The 20,158-nt window shown below is 41.5% G+C and overlaps 1 protein-coding gene across 4 annotated transcripts in view; it reads right to left on the reverse strand.

Moving 5' to 3' along the window:
* Positions 1-4,700: 4,700 nt before the first annotated feature.
* Positions 4,701-20,158, reverse strand: part of b3gnt2b (UDP-GlcNAc:betaGal beta-1,3-N-acetylglucosaminyltransferase 2b) — a 91,354-nt gene continuing 75,896 nt past the window's right edge. For all 4 annotated transcript variants that reach the window (XM_039737878.1, XM_039737877.1, XM_039737876.1 and 1 more), the window contains one exon: positions 4,701-8,371. In XM_039737878.1, the coding sequence (XP_039593812.1) occupies positions 7,157-8,362 (1,206 nt within the window). In that variant the 5' untranslated portion in view covers positions 8,363-8,371 and the 3' untranslated portion in view covers positions 4,701-7,156. The remainder of the gene's footprint in view (positions 8,372-20,158) is intronic.

Here is a 20,158-nt window from a genome sequence, read left to right on the forward strand (position 1 = left end):
GGTTTTGCAAACTGGCGGCACCCAACGTCAAAGCAATGGTACGGTTCTTGTGTGATTACTCATTATTTTCATGACGCGGCTTTATAAATACACAGAAACTAACCGCATATTGTTTATTAGTGTAATGCATCTGATTGTAATTAACTCGTAACAATATAATGGTCCAGGGAACAGCCATAGTATTCCAAATACCATAACTGCTTTAGCGTTGTTACTCTCACTTCTCCTTCTTCTCCTTCTTCTTTCAGCTCCTCCCGTTAGGAGTTGCCACAGCAGATCATCTTTTTCCAGATTACTCTCCCTGCACCACTCGGAGTATTTATATCACTGTATCTGAGTGTGAATCACAGCAGCAGCTGATCGGAAAGAGAATTATCGGTATACAGCTTTAAGGACACGCTGTCTCAGCCACTGCAAAACGTTTTAAAGCCTTTCCTGTACGGACCTCGCGGTTCAGAAACAGTTTCATCCCAAGAACTATAAACGCACTCAATCAATTGCTCCTTGTAGAACGGTTTGTACTTATAAGTACAATCACCCCACTGTAAACTTGCACTACAGTTATAATATCTCACAACCTGGGCCACTTTATAAAGCGCGTATTGACATATGATGACGATATCATTTTTAAGGTGAAATGCAGCAAAATATGTTTGTTAAATTATACACATAAAACTTTAACTTCATTTAAATAATCTATATTCTTCACTGGGAGTGTCGTGAAGGATAGAATAATTAAACATGTACTACGAAGATATTTCAATGTTCTTTAAACGTTTTGAAGAATCAGCGCTAAGCTTACAGATGGCTTAACGTCTATTACAGAGCTGATTGTGTGGCGATCGGTTACTTGGGGAAAGAAAAGCATTGACTGCAGTGACGGCTACGCCAATATATATTGAATATAAAACAGAAAGATAAAATAACAGCACAGCTAAAAACGCAGCGACAAATTTCGACAATAAATTATTTCATCGAAGTGAAACACATGTTTAATAACGTGCTTTAACTCCTATCATCATGAAAATGACATCACGTATACATCTCAGTATTTTAGTTATTCAGAGAGCTGTAATATCACTAATGTAATGGACTCTGTGTCCAGTTGGAGGAAGAGTCAGTTTAAGAAGCAAGTAGTGATTCACACACATAGATCACATACGAGTTGAAGATCAAATACAAAACAAAGCATTTAACGTGCTACTTTAATTACGATGTGATTTGAGAAACTGGTTAATTAAACGATTTTAAGATGAAGTTTATGATGTTCTACTAAATGACAAAATAAACTACGTGATTAAAGTGGAAATGTCGAGATTGAAGTGGACATTTCGTGCTTTTTCCCCACTGTGTGCCTTTTTTCTCTGTATCCTAATAAACTTTCATATGACACTCAGACAGTGGGCTTACAACTCTTCTTTCCACGGCGACTTTGATATGTGACTTCTTTTTTATTTCCGGCACTGTGCGATTTTGTGAATGTGAGCTTTCAAGTTTCTCCAACACGCTATGTCACTCAATCAACTTCATTTTGTTGATTATACCACGGCTTATTTGAACAAATAGTATGTTTTTCCTTTGCCTCCACTTGGTATTCGCTGAAATTCTTATATTTTCCCCGTGCTTTTCCCATTGTCTTTTCACAGAAGGCTGCGCTTAAGGGCGATTTATATTGATTTGCATATTCAAATAGGCGTAATTCTGGGAGGATTTGGGCGGTACATAATGCGTGCACGGCGTTAGTTTTCACGCTGATCGGGATTTATGTAACGGAAGAACGTGGAAGTTGGAGTACGCACAGATTCCTGCATCTGGATTTTTCTGTGCGTAAGCACATTTCGGCTTTTGTGCTTACGCCATGTTATAGTACGAGTTCTACGCACGGCGTTATACATGAGGCCCCAGGTCTTTTTGCGTTGCTGAGTTCACCAGTGCTTGCTTCTCAGGATGTACCAAACTGTAGATTTTGCCACTCGTAATATTGTAGTGATTTCTTGGATGTGTTTTTTCTGTTTTCACAGCTTAATGATGGCTTCTTTCACCTGCATGGAGAGCTCCTTTGACCGCATGTTGTCTGTTCACAGCAAAATCTTCCATTGCAACCACCACACCTCAAATCAACTCCAGGCCTTTTATCTGCTTAATTGATAAGACATAACGACGGACTTGAACACACCTGAACACACCATGAAATAGCCTTTGAGTTAATTGCCCAATTACTTTTGAGCCCCTGAAATGAAGGGATTGTGTTCAAAAATACTTTAGTTGCCTCACATTTTTATGCAATCATTTTGTTCAACCCACTGAATTAAAGCTGAAAGTCTGCACTTCAACTGCATCTGAATTGTTACATTTAAAATTCATTGTGGTGATGTACAGAACCAAAATTTGAAAAAAGTTGGGTCCATAAATATTTGGACAGACAACTGTATGTTTATATGTGAGCTTGCAGAGACATAGATTGCTGCCTTCTCGCTCTTCATGCTTGAAACCTTCCGCAGAATTTCAGCATACATACTGTAGTCTCATAAAACGCCTTCCTGACTTCCTGTTAATGCAAATTTTTTGACACTCTGTGTAAATTAGATTTTAATACCCAAGTGAACAAAACACTTGTTTGTTATATCTAGCGCTGCGGCTCCGTGTAGTTAAAGTTTTATCTGTATAATATAATAAACATTCAGCTGCATTTCATCTTAAAAATGATATTGCCATCATATGTAAATAAACACTTTATAAAGTGGCTCAGGTTGTGCTATATTATAACTGTAGTGCAAGTTTACAGTGAGGTGATTATACTAATAAGTACAGACAGTTCTACAAGGAGCACTTGATGGACTGATTGATTGCGTTTACAGTTCTTGCGATGAAACGGTTTCTCAACTGCGAGGTCAGTACAGGAAAGGCTCTGAAGTGTTTGCCATATGAGAGCAGTTCAACAGACAGCATGGCTGAGGCAGCGTGTGCTTGATGCTGTATACAGATAATTCTCTTTCCGATCAGCTGCTGTACAGCTGTGATTCACACTTAGATACAGTGATATAAATACTGCGAGTGTTGCAGTGAGAGTGATATGGAAAAAAGATGGTCCGATGTGGGATCTGAGGTTCAGTGAGAGTAACAACGCTAAAGCAGTTATGGTATTTGGAATAGTTTGGCCATTCCGTGGACCATTATATTGTTACAGGTTAATTACAATCAGATGCATTAAACTAATAAACAATATGCGGTTAATGTCAGTATTTATAAAGCTGCGTCAGGGATGTGGATCTAAAAAAGAAAGGATAACCACACAGGAACAGTAGCACTGCTTTGATGCTGGGTGCCGCCAGTCTGCAAAACTGAGCAGAGAACTTGCGTACGACAGGGTATGAGGTACCATGGAAATGTGCGTGGCTTTACGCCAAGTTTAGGTTTTATACATTGTGATTTGAACGTGGAAACATTCTTATGCAACATTTTTGTGTGTACGCACCGTTTATACATGAGGCCCCTTGCTCATGAGTCTGTGAGCCAAGTGTTTAGATGCATGTGAACCCCTTAAGATGGCGGCCACCAACGGGACAAGCCTTGATCAAATCTGACAACATTTTTCACTTGTAGGGTGATCAACATTTCAGCAGCACAATGACATTTTATTTTTGGACAAAATCCTATACTTTGAATTATACTTTAAGATTTATATTTTTATACTATTTTATACTAAATTTACTATTGTCAGAGGCACTTTGGTACATAGTTTTGTTTCACAAAGTAAACACATTAATAAAATTTATACTACATAAAACTAAATGTTCCCTAACACCTGGTGCTTGCATTCTTTCCAGACTGATAGAATATTGTGATTTACAATTGACGATCTAATACATTGGACAACTGGAAATATTTAAAATTCTAATGGATGTATGTAGCTAACTGTACTATAATATATCCAGATGGTTATTTTATTTTCTTTACATGTTAACATTTTATAAAGCAGGAAGGAAACATTTCTCTCTTTTGAATGCTATACAATTTGTTCGCAATTTGTAAATTCTTCTCAGTTATTACTTCTTAAGTTTGTGTCCCCCACAGCTTAACACCACAACAAGGGGAGTTGCCGTATGTATTACAAGTTAATGTCATATCGTGCAGACTTACTTACAAATTCCTGCTCTGGGATCCTGTATACAGGATGTGGCTCTTCAAATTTCATGACAGGCTGATGAACTCCTTGTGACAAATTCTGCAGGATCTCAAATATCCAGTGCAAGGCTGGCAAAAATAATCTTTCGGGTCAAGAATTTTTCACTTCTTTAAATCAATGGATTTTTCTTTTTTCAATGGATAATGAGGTGGACTGGAACAGCACGCTTAAATGGGGTCAGGCACACCACATCAACTTTAATAACTGCTGCTCCAGCCACTGCCATCTGAAGTGTAAGGGGTTGGAAACCTTGTTAACAGTTCAGACATTTAAGACACTATTTTCTGACATTACTGTCACATGTGCTTCTCAATATTTAACATGTTGCAATAAGGGGTTATTGCAACCTTACCTGAAATTTATGTTGATGTTTATTACCATGTTGCCAATGATTGTAGCACTTTCACAAGGATGCCAAAATATTTTCACTATCAAAGAAGACACGCTTAGCATGTTCTGTTGTTCAGATTCACAACAAAACAAAATGCAGGAATGAATTATGTAACACTGTGTAGTCATCCTCCTTATAAGAAAACACTTTATTATCAACAATTTTCATGTTATAAAGATCAGAATAAAATATCATTTGGGCCTATAAACATACAGACCAGTGTTGACATTTAAGATCGAAGGGGAGGATACTAAAGGTGAAAAAGGACCAAAATAAAGCAGTAAGTGTTCAACAGGTTAGTGGAATTTTGATGAGCCAGAAGGGTCACTTTTTAAACATAAAATCAGCACTTCATCTGTTTTCTCAGTGTGTAATTATAGCAATATTATCTTGAAAAAGGGTAAATAGCAACTATTATGTTTTAAAATTAAAAAACACATCCATTACCCTCTCCAGGAAACATCAAATCAACAGAGCATAGTGGATGCACCTTAAATACTGGAGAAATACAGAAGTTAAATATCAAGTACTGTGAACAACAATGCAATGTGAATAGAACCGAGCAAGAAACATAATGAAAAATTGTGGTTTTTGTTTTTTTTTTGTTTTGTTTTTTTTGGTTTAAAATGAACATTTATTTGTAAAAGCCTCAGCCGCCTACTTGCAGACAGTTGGAGCATCTTGACAAAGTTTTAAGAACATCAAGAAAGATGTGATCAAAACCTCCCGCGCTGTGTATGACATTGAAAAGCTGAAATACATTCTGCAAAATACAAACTAACAGAAATCACTTGGTCTTCAGCTCCATATAATAAATAACAGCAGGTATGTCTGATAAACAGGTGCAGGAAGATTATAAGCAGCACTGTTGCACACTCACTCACTCACTCACTCACACACACACACACACACACACACACACACACACACACACACACACATACATACAAACACACATACACACACACACACACACACTTACTTCATTTCTCAGTAGAAAAGCTTACAAATGAATACAATAAAGTAGTAATATACTGCCAGCTCAACTATCTTTGGTTCATTACATTCTTTAAACTTCTTTAAACTTTAATATTCAATAGTATTCAAAATTCAGTGCACTTCTCAAAATAGTATTATAATGGATACATAGAAAAGTCTAAAAATTTACATTCACCAAGGAAGGTGGAGAGCAACAATTAAAAAAAAAAAATCCAATAAATAACATAAAACAAAATACAAAATTCTTTGTTTCAAGGACTAGCAACATATTTTCAAAATGAAAGACAAGACTAATAACTGTCATTATTCATTTTGCAGTCATTCACTACTGTAAATATTAGGTAGCAAGTACACATAAAAGAAATGAAAGCTGTGAATCACAAGACAGTAAGCAGGCTGCAAGCAGCTCTGAAAACCAAATGTAAATGGGCGATGACACACTTGGAATAAAAAACTGTAAAGATTCATCTGTACATGGGAGAAAAAAAAAAAAAAAAAGAGCAAGTCAGCATTACGGAAGATGGTCTCAAGGACAGGAGCATTTTTCCGAGGCACTTTCAGACTACTGCATATTCAGACCTAACTTCAGCCGACACACAGAACATTTCATTTGAGACTGTTGATTTGCAGTCAGTGCATTTCTCTTTGGATAGTTGAGAGGTATCTAGAGGAATACTGTTACGCTTCTACAAACATTTAGCTTATCTTCACTACCAGATCAGTGCAGCATCTAAAGAATGAGGCACTTAATACTGCAGAGTCAAAAACTGCAGAATGACAAAGTTATAAACACAAAAGAGCCTGACAGTAGCTCAAGCTGTCCATAAAAAGTGTTAACCCGAAGTCTATGCTGTACGATTAGACATACATGCGTTGTATATATATATATATATATATATATATATATATATATATATATATATATATATATATAGACCTCTTGCTAGAAAGCATACAACAATATGTGTTTGTCAAATTTATTATTAATTTACAAAGGACTGGAACTGGTAAATCTTCTACACTGCCCTAAAAATCTAAGCAGAATTAAATAATATATTTTACAAGATATTGGCTAATATGGAGGAGTGAAATACTGATGACAGATTGTATTATTGTTAATAATTTTGCTATGAAATCGCCCAGAAATGGATACAGAAATTTCAAATACTACACCCTCGCTAGTAAGATGCCTCCTCAGCTATGACTGAAAGAAATAGCAAGTTAATATATTTATAACTGAAGTTTTAATTAAAACGTGTTAACATGTTACTTGCAAAAATATTCTGAAATGCAGGGAAAATAATTCAATCATATTTCACATTAAGGCTCAATGAACACCTATCTCCACCTTTTACCCCGATATAATTAACTTAAGACACACACATATGCACCACGATTTCAAAGGCAACTTATCAAGAAGAGTACGTTTTGCCAGCAACACTGAATCTGGCTACTGGCGGGGCTCCAGGCCAAAGTGCGGAATACAGCTGTCATCCTTACATGGACTATAGGGTGACCATTCCTTGAGACAGATTAAGAGGATAATGCTTCAAGTTTGCACAGTCTCAAAGGTTTTGTCCTTACTGGCAATTTACTTCTGAATCCTTCAGCCATGACCAAATCTGAATCATCTCCTGAGGTGTTCTGCTATGCACAAGTATGAGGCTTCTGTAAGCACAAGGATTGCTTCTGTATTTCTCTTCAATGTCAAAGGTTCTGAATCCTTTGTGCTTTTCGGGAGTGAGGCCCAGCTTTTTCAGGCACATGCCTGTATAGACATCATCAATAGGAAAAAGTAATACTTGCTGAGAAATATTGTAGAGTCGCAAAGCTAAGTCTCCAGAATACAAAAACCCTCCACCACCTGCATAAGATGGGTAGGATCCCACAAACATGCTCTCAGGAATAAAATACTTCAGTTTTTTATTGCGATGTGGCCCTGCATTTGTGATAACATCCCCAACAAACAGATCTTTGGCTTTTGGCTTCTGTAAACCCTTCAAGTACTCCACGATCCTGTGGGTGTTCACAAAAACATCGTCATCACCTTTAAAGATGAACTGTGCGTTGGGACAGTACTGATAAAACCACTCCAGGAACAGCACCTCTTTAATTGTAAGATTGAAAAACGAATCTCTATAGTCCCAAAGCAGGATGTCATTGTACATTTTGCTCTCATGCTCCAGCATCTCACTGAGGTTTGGAAAGAAATCGACAGCTGTTGCATTCCCTAGCAAAAAGACAGTAACTACCGTGTAGTTGCCTATTTTTTGAGTCTTCCCCCAAGACTCTCGTATTGCTTGTCTTCTATCAAAGTGTGGAGAAAGTGATTTAATGGCCAGCAAAAGAAAGGGGCTGTTTTTGCATTTTGTAGGCTGATTGACAACCAGGGAGTACGTCCTACATTTCATGTAGAGGAGAAAGTCTTTGAATCGATTAGGCAGAAAGTTATAATCCTTCACTTGAGTTTTCACATGAAGGTCAGGCTCACAAGAATTTAAACTCGAAAGGCTTATGTTAGCATTTTTAATTTCCTCCAAGATCGTGCTGTTCAGTGTGCCTAGGATGGGATTATATAAATAATCCATTATTTCTTGCTGTCTGTTCCAATAAGCTTCACTTGGAACCTGTTTCTTCCAAAATCGTTTTTCTGTCACGATCACTGTATTATGGGAATTTTTGCCATGGCCACCATTGCTGCGGGAAACCTCCACCATGATGTAAATGAATAAATTCACCATCATCATGATTCCCACGATTTTCACTTTCCTCCTGCCAGAATTCATTTCCTGCACCTGTCAACGAGAAGAACATTTGGATTATTAAATGAATGCAAATACACGAGAATTAACCACAACTGCAGGTTTAGTTTCTAGAAAAGACACCACAAACATTCAGTTTGCTTATATCATACTTCATCTTGTGTTTTAGATAATGCAGTAACACAGCAAGTAAGACACTATGTACAGAAACATGAAAACAAGAATCACTTCAAATAAAGCACCTTAGTATTTTTTAATGATAAAGCATATTTTGTAATAGTTACACATGCACATTTTTTATTTTTTCAAAAACCTGTCTGTAATTAAATCAAGCATGGTCGTTGTCCAAAAAAATAATGCAAGTTTCTCAAGTTACCCATGTAAGTGAAGCCATTATTGGTTTTAATCATACAGCTAGTCAAAAAATGAGCATGAACAAACAAAAGTGCACAATTGACAGTCTGGATGGGTTTCAAAAACAAACCAGCCATCCTCCTGAAAACTAACACATGCCCGGTTACTGTAATATCAAACTGACATTATCCTCATTTTCTGTCTTCGATATACTAAGTACCACAAAATATGGTGAACCCTGCTTACCTGACTGTACAAATATGTTATGCATTCAGAGTTTATTGGGGCATCCAGTTGAATCAACTGTGACAGAGCTTTAGAAAATAAACAGGAGGCTGAAAATCACTTGGCGACATTCTAAGATTAAGAAAAGTATGAAAACAATCTCTCCTCCTTGAACCGTCACCTTATCGTGGTGGAGGGGTTTGCGTGTCCCAATGATCCTAGGAGCTATGTTGTCCGGGGCTTTATGCCCCTGGTAGGGCCACCCAAGGCAAACTGGTCCTAGGTGAGGGATGAGACAAAGAGCGGTTCAACAAACCTCCAATGATGAGTGAAACCTTTGGACGACGTTTTCCCTTGCCCGGACGCTGGTCACCGGGGCCCCCTCTGGAGCCAGGCCTGGAGGTGGGGCTCAATGGCGAGCGCCTGGTGGCCGGGCACAGCCCGAAGAGGTAACGTGGGTCCTCCTCCCCATGGGCTCACCACCTATGGGAGGGGCCAAGGAGGTTGGGTGCAGTGTGAGTTGGGTGGTGGCTGAAGGCGGGGACCTTGGCGGTCTGATCCTCGGCTACAGAAACTGGCTCTTGGGACGGGAATGTCACCTCTCTGAAGGGGAAGGAGCCTGAGCTAGTGCGCGAGGTCAGAGGTTCCGCTAGATATAGTCGGACTCACCTCGACGCACAGCTTGGACTCTGGAACCAATCTTCTCGAGAGGGGCTGGACTCTCTACCACTCTGGAGTTGCCCCCGGTGAGAGGCGCCGAGCAGGTGTGGGCATACTTATTGCCCCCCAACTCGGAGCCTGTGCATTGGGGTTTGCCCCGCTGGACGAGAGGGTGGCCTCCCTCCGCCTTCGGGTGGGGGGAAGGGTCCTGACTGTTGTTTGTGCGTATCGCCAACAGCAGTTTGGAGTATCCACCCTTTTGGAGTCTCTGAGGGGTTGCTAGAGGGCATACCTTCTGGGATTCCCTCGCTTTGCTGGGAGACTTCAATGCTCACGGGCAATGACAGTGAGACCTGGAAGGGCGTGATTGGGAGGAATGGCCCCGATCTGAACCCGAGCGGTGTTTTGTTATTGACTTCTGTGCTCACATGGATTGTCCATAACGAACACCATGTTCAAGCATAAGGGTGTTCATATGTGCACTTGGCACCAGGACACCCTAGGCCTCAGGTCGATGATCGACTTTGTGGTCGTGTCGCCGGACTTGCGCCATATGTCTTGGACACTCGGGTGAAGAGAGGGGCGGAGCTGTCAACTGATCACCACCTGGTGGTGAGTTGGCTTCGATGGTGGGGGAAGATGCCGGTCAGACCTGGTAGGCCCAAACGTGTTGTGAGGGTCTGCTGGGAACGGCTGGCAGAGTCCCCTGTCAGAAGTAGCTTCAACTCCCACCTCCGCAGAACTTCAACCACGCCCCGAGGGAGGTGGGGACATTGAGTCCAATGGGCCATGTTCCGTGCCTCTATTGTTGAGGCGGCTGACCGGAGCTGTGGCCGCAAGGTGGTCGGTGCCTGTCGTGGGGGCAATTCCCCAACCCGCTTGTGGGCACCGGGTGAGGGATGCCGTCAAGCTGAAGAAGGAGTCCTATAGGACTTTTTGTCCTGTGGGTCTCTGGAGGCAGCTGATAGGTACCGCAGGCCAAGCGAACGCGCTTCGTTGTTGCTGAGGCAAAACTCGGGCATGGGAGGAGTTTGGAGAGGCCATGGAGAACGACTTCGGACGGCTTCGAGGAGATTCTGGTCCACCGTCCGCGCCTCAGGAGGGGAAGCAGTGCAGTGTCAACACCGTATATGGTGGGATGGTGCGCTGCTGACCTCACTGACGCTGTGGGTCGGTGGGAGGAGTACTTCAAGACCTCCTCAATCCCACTAACATGCCTTCCACGAGGAAGCAGAGCCTGGGGACTCTGAGGTGGGCTCTCCCATCTCTGGGACTGAAGTCACCGAGGTGGTCAAAAACTCCTTGGTGGCAGGGCCCCGGGTGGATGAGATACCCGAGTTCCTTAAGGCTCTGGATGTTGTAGGACTGTCTTGGTTGACACGCCTCTGCAACATCGCATGGACATCGGGACAGTGCCTCTGGATTGGCAGACGGGGTGGTGGTCCCCTCTTTAAAAGGGGACCGGAGGGTGTGTTCCAACTATAGAGGGATCACACTCCTCAGCCTCCCTGGAAAAGTCTATTCGGGGGTTCTGGAGAGGAGGGTCCGCCGGATAGTCAACCTCGGATTCAGGAGGAACAGTGTGGTTTTCGGCCCTGGTCGCGAACAGTGGACCAGCTCTTCACCCTTAGCAGAGTCCTGAGGGTGCATGGGAGTTTGCCCGACCGGTCTACATGTGTTTTGTGGACTTGGAAAAGGCATTCGACCGTGTCCCTCGGGAATCCTGTGGGGGTGCTCGGGAGTATGGGGTACCGGACCCCTGATAAGAGCTGTTCGGTCTCTGTACAACCGTGTCAGAGCTTGGTCCGCATTGCCGCAGTAAGTCGAGCCCGCTTCCAGTGAGAGTTGGACTCGCCAGGGCTGCCCTTTGTCACCGATTCTGTTCATAACTTTTATGGACAGAATTTCTAGGCGCAGCCAGGGTGTTGAAGGGGTCCGTTTGGTGGACTCAGGATTGGGTCACTGCTTTTGCAGATGATGTTGTCCTGTTTGCTTCATCAGGCCGTGATCTTCAGCTCTCTGGATCGGTTCGCAGCTGAGTGTGAAGCGGCTGGGATGAGAATCAGCACCTCCAAATCGAGAGCATGGTCCTCAGCCGAAAAGGGTGGAGTGCCCTCTCAGGGTTGGAGGAGAGATCCTGCCCCAAGTGGAGGAGTTCAAGTATCTCGGGGTCTTGTTCACGAGTGAGGGAAGAATGGAGCGTGAGATCGACAGGCGGATCGGTGCGGCATCCGCAGTGATGCGGGCTCTGCATCGGTCTGTCGTGGTGAAAAAGGAGCTGAGCCGTAAGGCAAAGCTCTCAATTTACCAGTCGATCTACGCTCCTACCCTCACCTATGGTCATGAGCTATGGGTAGTGACCGAAAGAACAAGATCGCGAATACAAGCGGCTGAAATAAGTTTCCTCCGCAGGGTGTCTGGGCTTTCCCTTAAAGATAGGGTGAGAAGCTCAGTCATCCGGGAGGGGCTCAGAGTAGAGCCGCTGCTCCTCCGCATCGAGAGGAGTCAGATGAGGTGGCTCGGGCATCTGATCAGGATGCCTCCTGGACGCCTCCCTGGTGAGGTGTTCCGGCACGTCCAACCGGGAGGAGGCCCCGGGGAAGACCCAGGACACGCTGGAGGGACTATGTCTCCGGCTGGCCTGGGAACGCCTTTGGGATTCTCCCGAAGAGCTGGAAGAAGTGGCCGGGAGAGGGAAGTCTGGGCCTCTCTGCTTAAGCTGCTACCCCGCGACCCGACCTCGGATAAGCGGAAGAGAATGGATGGATGGATGGATGGATGAAAACAATCTGCACCAAGCACGGTGGGCAATTTCAAATTTAAAAATTAGACAAGAAAAATTAAAAACAAATGCTCAGAACCTTGAGGCTGTAAAGTTGGGAGTAATGTTAAGACAGACACACGGAGAGAGAGAGAGAGAGAGAGAGAGAGAGAGAGATGAAAGGCACTATATGACAAACAGACAGACAGACAGACAGACAGAAAAGGAGGGACAGATTTGGAAAATTAAAGCACCAGGAGTTTGACATTTAACAAATGAGTCATAATAATTCAAGTTTTAAATATTACTCTTTGGTAATATGTTTTACCCAGCTAATAAGTCAAATATAAATCTTACAATAAGTTTTTATGTAATATGATTTTTAAAGCAATATTTTTCGGTTACTGGATTGAAAATGAATACATTTAGAATGTGTACATGTTAAGATAAACACTGTGGGGATCTCTGCCACACAAAGGATCGCAGTCTGCATAGCATATTTTGATATTTATGAATTTATGAGTACTTGATTAGGTAAGTGATAGTTGGGCAACTACTTGATGGATGCATTAGCATTTTAAAGCGGTTTATATTTTTATGCTATATTACAGAAAGGGCAGCATATCGTTCACTTCAATAATGGAGATACTTTAAAATGTCTTTTAACTGGGGTTTCTGTTTTTGTTGTGTTATCCAAAAGTATCAATTACAAACTTTCTGGTATTATGGCATCCCTATTACAAAGGCCTTTCTGTGTACTGTCCATTCATTATGGTGCTTATAATATAAGTGCTACCTATGCATTTGCTACAGATTATACAACAGGAGAAGCGGTGTATGAGAGTGTTTTCCAATGCTAATGGTAGACAGGAAAGCTCTGGCTGTTTGCACAATACACTTTTCACTGTCACATAAAACAGACTACATTATGCCACATTAAACTGATCCAGGAGCCAATCCATACTGCTTCATGAGAAAGAAGAATATTCTGATCTAGATCATTCTTTTTCTTGCATCTTAATCACTGGCATTTGCCCTATTTGGCATTTTTAATACAGACCTAAAAATGCTCCTGTTGTTTCACTTCATATACTAAAAACACTGTGAAAGAAAATACCTGGTCCATGACATGGTTCTTGTCTATATTAAGGAATCCATAATTACCCAACACTAACAGATACTTATGTGATACTGAAATCATTTGGAAATGACACTTCATGGGCAGGAGACAATACTTCTTTGTATCAAATTTTGTGATGCAAAATACTGACAGTACAAAATGTGTCACAGTATTGTATATTGCGTTACATTATCACATGACTGAAATGAACAACAAAGGCAAATTAAAATTCCTTTCATCCATAACCGAGAATTTAAAAATCTGATTGAACTATTAGTAGTAATTAACAAAATGAGCGCACACTTGCCAGAACCGTTATTCACCATCTGTATAATGATGTGAAGGTGTCGGTGCCCAATACAGACAATATGCCCCTTATGGACAAGACAGACACTTATGCTAGAATGCTGTTTATATACTTAAGTTCAGCATTCAATACCATCATCCCTCAGAAGCTCATAGGGGAGTCCACTAGGCCACAATACTTCTCTATGCAGCTGCATCCTGAATATCCCAACAGAAATAATAGTAAAAATGCATGTGTTTTTGCTACAATGACAAGGTCAGAGGGTCGGATCGGTTTTTATTTTACATATGTGATTTACTGTACATTTCACTACTTTTCCAGATGAAAATGGGTAGAACAGCTAGTTTTATTAAAAGTTCTTAGAAAAAGCTGAAAAACAATTACTTATGCATTTGTATCCTGATTTCATCTAATTCACAGTGTTTTATGTATGTATAATAATAAAGTAACGCTAAAATACATCATACATTTCTTTGATGAAAATTTCATATCATGGGAATATTGTATTGTGAAGTCTGAATTGCAGAATGTATTGTGGGGTTAGGGTATGGTCTCATGTCTAAATCTCCTACACATCCAGTCTGCCACCAAAAATCTCCCTCGCGCCCTTTAGTTTGCCTATCATGCTAACAAACCAGTAAAATGTTATACATGATATACATGGCCCTCCCCTAAATCCCGCCGAATTTGAAAATCTCCAGTGTTACCTGGGCCCCATGATTAGATTGAGGGTTGGCATTTGTCAAAGGTTCATAGTAAAAGTTTTTAGGAGCATGGACTGTGTCAAGTATGTCTCTGGTTCCCAGACATTAAGAAGAATAGATGCATCATTGTGTGTCTATGCAGCCAGTCATCAGGGTCTCTTATCCAGAGTACGGGGTTGCATTCTAATAGTAATCTTTTACTCCTTTCTCTGACAACCTCTGCTCTAGTGACTCCTTTCTAATGCTGCAAGTCTGTTGGTGCCATATAGCCGTTTCACTATCTGTTAAATAAACATGTCCTTAACAATATGAAGTCAAACACTATGAAAACAGAATTAAAAAACTTCCCTTTTTCTAAAGCCCTGGCCATAAATGGTGTCACTGTTAGTGTGCTAGAATTATCTCCGTTCACTGCCAGCACAATTATTCACTGTCTGCACTGCAATGAAAATGTTAATTCAGCTGCAAAGAAAGCTCAGCAGCAAATGTTTTTCCTATGTGGTCTTAAAATAGTGCAACTGTCGCCATTCATGAATGGTCCACTTTTACAAGGCATTCAGTGAAAGCAGATTTGATTTCCAACAAAACGGGATGGCAGTTCATATGCCCACTCAAGACAAACTGTAAAGTGTTGTTCAGAGAGTGCAGAGTATTGAAAGTCTAAAGCCAAGGCCCCCTTTTAAATGTGTAATAAAGAAGTGAACCAGGCTATGGAACCAAAGAGCATACTCACCGGGTGACTGTCCTATTAAATGACTCTGTTCAGGTATTTGTTAATGCCATTAAAAGCAAAATAGAATGGCTATGCTGAAAGTATCTTTCCTTTGGCTGTCACTGTGGACAATTAAACATTCTGATACACTATTCCATTACCCCCAGGGTGCAACATCCCACTAAAACTGCCTCAAGTTTATTAAGACTGTAGAGTGCTAGCATGTTTTTTAACAAAATATAATACAGTTTTATGAACTATGTGCCATATGATGCATATAATGTGGTAGTGATGTCAGATAATGCAGATTATGCCATTTTTTGGGTTACATGTGGATATATATATATATACACATATATACATATATATATACATATATATACATACACACACACACACACATATACACAGTGGTGTGAAAAACTATTTGCCCCCTTCCTGATTTATTATTCTTTTGCATGTTTGTCACACAAAATGTTTCTGATCATCAAACACATTTAACCATTAGTCAAATATAACACAAGTAAACACAAAATGCAGTTTTTAAATGATGGTTTTATTATTTAGGGAGAAAAAAATCAAACCTACATGGCCCTGTGTGAAAACGTAATTGCCCCTGAACCTAATAACTGGTTGGGCCACCCTTAGCAGCAATAACTGCAATCAAGCGTTTGCGATAACTTGCAATGAGTCTTTTACAGCTCTGGAGGAATTTTGGCCCACTCATCTTTGCAGAATTGTTGTAATTCAGCTTTATTTGAGGGTTTTCTAGCATGAACCGCCTTTTTAAGGTCATGCCATAGCATCTCAATTGGATTCAGGTCAGGACTTTGACTAGGCTACTCCAAAGTCTTCATTTTGTTTTTCTTCAGCCATTCAGAGGTGGATTTGCTGGTGTGTTTTGGGTCATTGTCCTGTTGCAGCACCCAAGATCGCTTCAGCTTGAGTTGTGAACAGATGGCCGGACATTCTCCTTCAGGATTTTTTGGTAGACAGTAGAATTCATGGTTCCATTTATCACAGCAAGCCTTCCAGGTCCTGAAGCAGCAAAACAACCCCAGACCATCACACTACCACCACCATATTTTACTGTTGGTATGATGTTCTTTTTCTGAAATGCTGTGTTCCTTTTACGCCAGATGTAACGGGACATTTGCCTTCCAAAAAGTTCAACTTTTGTCTCATCAGTCCACAAGGTATTTTCCCAAAAGTCTTGGCAATCATTGAGATGTTTCTTAGCAAAATTGAGACGAGCCTAATGTTCTTTTGCTTAACAGTGGTTTAGCGTCTTGGAAATCTGCCATGCAGGCCGTTTTGCCCAGTCTCTTTCTTATGGTGGAGTCGTGAACACTGACCTTAATTGAGGCAAGTGAGGCCTGCAGTTCTTTAGATGTTGTCCTGGGGTCTTTTGTGACCTCTCGGATGAGTCGTCTCTGAGCTCTTGGGTAATTTTGGTCGGCCGTTCCCTCCTGGGAAGGTTCACCACTGTTCCATGTTTTTGCCATTTGTGGATAATGGCTCTCACTGTGGTTTGCTGGAGTCCCAAAGCTTTAGAAATGGCTTTATAACCTGTACCAGACTAATAGATCTCAATTATTTCTTTGGATCTTGGCATGATGTCTAGCTTTTGAGGTGCTTTTGGTCTACTTCTCTGCGTCTGGCAGCTCCTATTTAAGTGATTTCTTGATTGAACATGTGTGGCAGTAATCAGGCCTGGGGGTGGCTATGGAAATTGAACTCAGGTGTGATACACCACAGTTAGGTTATTTTTTAACAAGGGGGCAATTACTTTTTCACACAGGGCCATGTAGGTTTGGATTTTTTTTCCTCCCTAAATAATAAAAACCATCATTTAAAAACTGCATTTTGTGTTTACTTGTGTTATATTTGACTAATGGTTAAATGTGTTTGATGATCAGAAACATTTTGTGTGACAAACATGCAAAAGAATAAGAAATCAGGAAGGGGGCAAATAGTTTTTCAAACCACTGTATATATATTATACACAGTATCTCACAAAAGCGAGTATACCCCTCACATTTTTGCAAATAGTTTGTTATATCTTTTCATGGGACAACATTGAAGATATGACACTTTGATACAATGTAAAGTAGTCAGTGTACAGCTTGTATAACAGTGTAAATTTGCTGTCCCCTCAAAATAACTCACACAGCCAGTAATGTCTAAACCACTGGCAACAAAAGTGAGTACACCCCTAAGTGAAAAATGTCCAAATTGTGCCCAAGGTGTCAATATTTTGTGTGGCTGCCCACCATTATTTTCCAGCACTGCCTTAACTCTCTTGGGCATGGTGTTCACTAGAGCTTCACAGGTTGCCACGGGAATCCTCTTTCACTCATCCATGACGACATCATGGAGCAGGTGGATGTTAGAGACATTGCGCTCCTCCACCTTCCATTTGAGGATGCCCCACAGATGCTCAATAGGGTTTAGGTCTGGAGACATGCTTGGCCAGTCCAGCACCTTTACCTTCAGTGGTGGTCTTGGAGGTGTATTTGGGGTCGTTATGTTGGAATACTGCCCTGCGGCCCAGTTTCCGAAGGGAGGGGGATCACGCTCTGCTTCAGTATGTCAATGTACATGTTGGAATTCATGGTTCCCTCAATGAACTGTAGCTCCCCAGTGCCGGCAGCACTCATGCAGCCCCAAACCATAACACTCCCACCAACATGCTTGACTGTAGGCAAGACACACTTGTCTTTGTACTCCTCACCTGGTTGCCGCCACACACGCTTGACACCATCTGAACCTAATTTATTTTGGTCTCATTAGACTCCCAGGACATGGTTCCAGTAATCCATGTCTTTAGTCTTGCGCTTGTCTTCAGCAAACTGTTTGCGTGCATTCTTGTGCATCATCTTTAGAAGAGGCTTCCTTCTGGGACAACAGCCATGCAGACCAATTTGATGCAGTGTGCGGCGTATGGTCTGAGCACTGACAGGCTGATCCCCCCCCACCCCTTCAACCTCTGCAGCAAAGCTGGCAACACTCATCCGTCTATTTTCAAAAGACAACCTGTGGATACGACGCCGAGCACGTGCACTCAACTTCTTTGGTCGACCATGGCGAGGCCTGTTCTGAGTAGAACCTGTCCTGCTAAACCACTGTATGGTCTTGGCCACTGTGCTGCAGCTCAGTTTCAGGGTGTTGGCAATCTTTTTATAGCCTCGGCCATCTTTATGTAGAGTAACAATTCTTTTTTTCAGATCCTCAGAGAGTTCTTTGTCATGAGGTGCCATGTTGAACTTCCAGTGACCAGTATAAGAGAGTGTGAAAGCGATAACACCAAATTTAACACACCTGCTATGTATGTATCTATACTAATAAAAGGCAAAGCCCTCACTCACTCACTCACTCACTGACTCATCACTAATTCTCCAACTTCCCGTGTGGGTGGAAGGCTGAAATTTGGCAGGTTCATTCCTTACAGCTTCCTTACAAAAGTTGGGCAGGTTTTATATCGAAATTCTACGCGTAATGGTCATAACTGGAAGCTGTTTTCTCCATTTACTGTAATGGAGATGAGCTTGAGCCATGGGGCGGAGTTTCGTGTGACATCATCACGCCTCCCACGTAATCACGCAGTACATAGAAAACCAGGAAGACCTCAAAAAAGCGCTTTAGAAAACATGCATTATATAATTGAGAAGGCAGCGAAACAATAAGAAGCGAGCGAGTGACATATACAACCATATTCATGAGTTCTGCTACTTCGGAAAAAAGCACGACGTAAACCTACACTTTAAATTAAGTTCATAGACAGGCTGCCGCTGGCGTTTGTAATTTAGTGCCTGCCCATATAAGGCCGTCCGTCAGTGGCAATCCAATAGCAAACTGCCACGGGTAAATATTCACGGGTGAAGGACTGTGCTTATGGAGAGGAAGATGAGATGGTCAGGGTGGTGTTTGACACAAACTCAGCGAAACTGCGAGAAAGTTTTAAGTGCCAGGACTAAGGTAACATTAAATACAGCCATGGACATAGCACGAGATGGCACCAGCACAGCTGGGAACCCTCGATGCATGTACACGGCGGCTCACGTGAACTGGCGCAGTGCACAGATAAAAGCAACAGTTCCAAAGAGCTGAACAAAACCGAATTACACAATTGAAAAGGCAGCAAAAATATGAAGCGTGTGATAAGCATATTCATAAATCCAGCTACTGCGGAAACAAAGCACACGGTGGAAAAAGTCAATGTCCGCTAAAGGAAGACAGTGTAAAAAAAACGTGCATGCAGTGTGTCAGGTCTCAGATAAACAAGAAGACGAGCTGTTTATTGATGCAGTAAGAAACGAATCGATGAATGAAACCTGTCATCTTTACAGCGATTGACAAACACGGAATGTAACTTGAACACAACACATCCTACAAATACGAACCTGATTGAAAGAAATAATGATAATCAAATCCTTGATGACAGCAACACTCAGTAACACTCACAAACAAATACTGTATATTGACAGTCATGTTACGTTATTTTTAAAATGTTCCCTTTTCTTTTTCTAGCTTTTTAAACACACTACTTCTCCGCTGCGATACGCGGGTATATATATATATGTATATATATGTTCCTATCTACATACTCGAATAATGGATACTTTATTAGCCATCAATGATTGTTTTGGTAAAGCCATACTCAGTGTATTCATTAGATGAGCGGTAAAAAGTAAGAGCGAGGGAGGATGACTCATTGAGGCATGCAGGCTGTAGTCTGGCGTCAACTCTATCTGAATTGCGATCACATTTGAAAAATATATCTTTTCAAGTTCTATTTACTCCATATGTGTCAAAGTCAAGGCCCGAGCCACATCCGCCCGGCGTGTAATTATATCGGCCCGCAAGATCATTTTATATACTGTATTATTGTTATTAATGGCCGGGGATATGAAGCACTGGTAACACAATAAACTACAGATCCCATAATGCAGCGCTTCAGCTGCCTTGCCGTCTCTT

Source organism: Polypterus senegalus, chromosome 16 (assembly GCF_016835505.1).
Source record: "Polypterus senegalus isolate Bchr_013 chromosome 16, ASM1683550v1, whole genome shotgun sequence".
In the NCBI taxonomy this organism is placed as follows: domain Eukaryota; kingdom Metazoa; phylum Chordata; class Cladistia; order Polypteriformes; family Polypteridae; genus Polypterus; species Polypterus senegalus.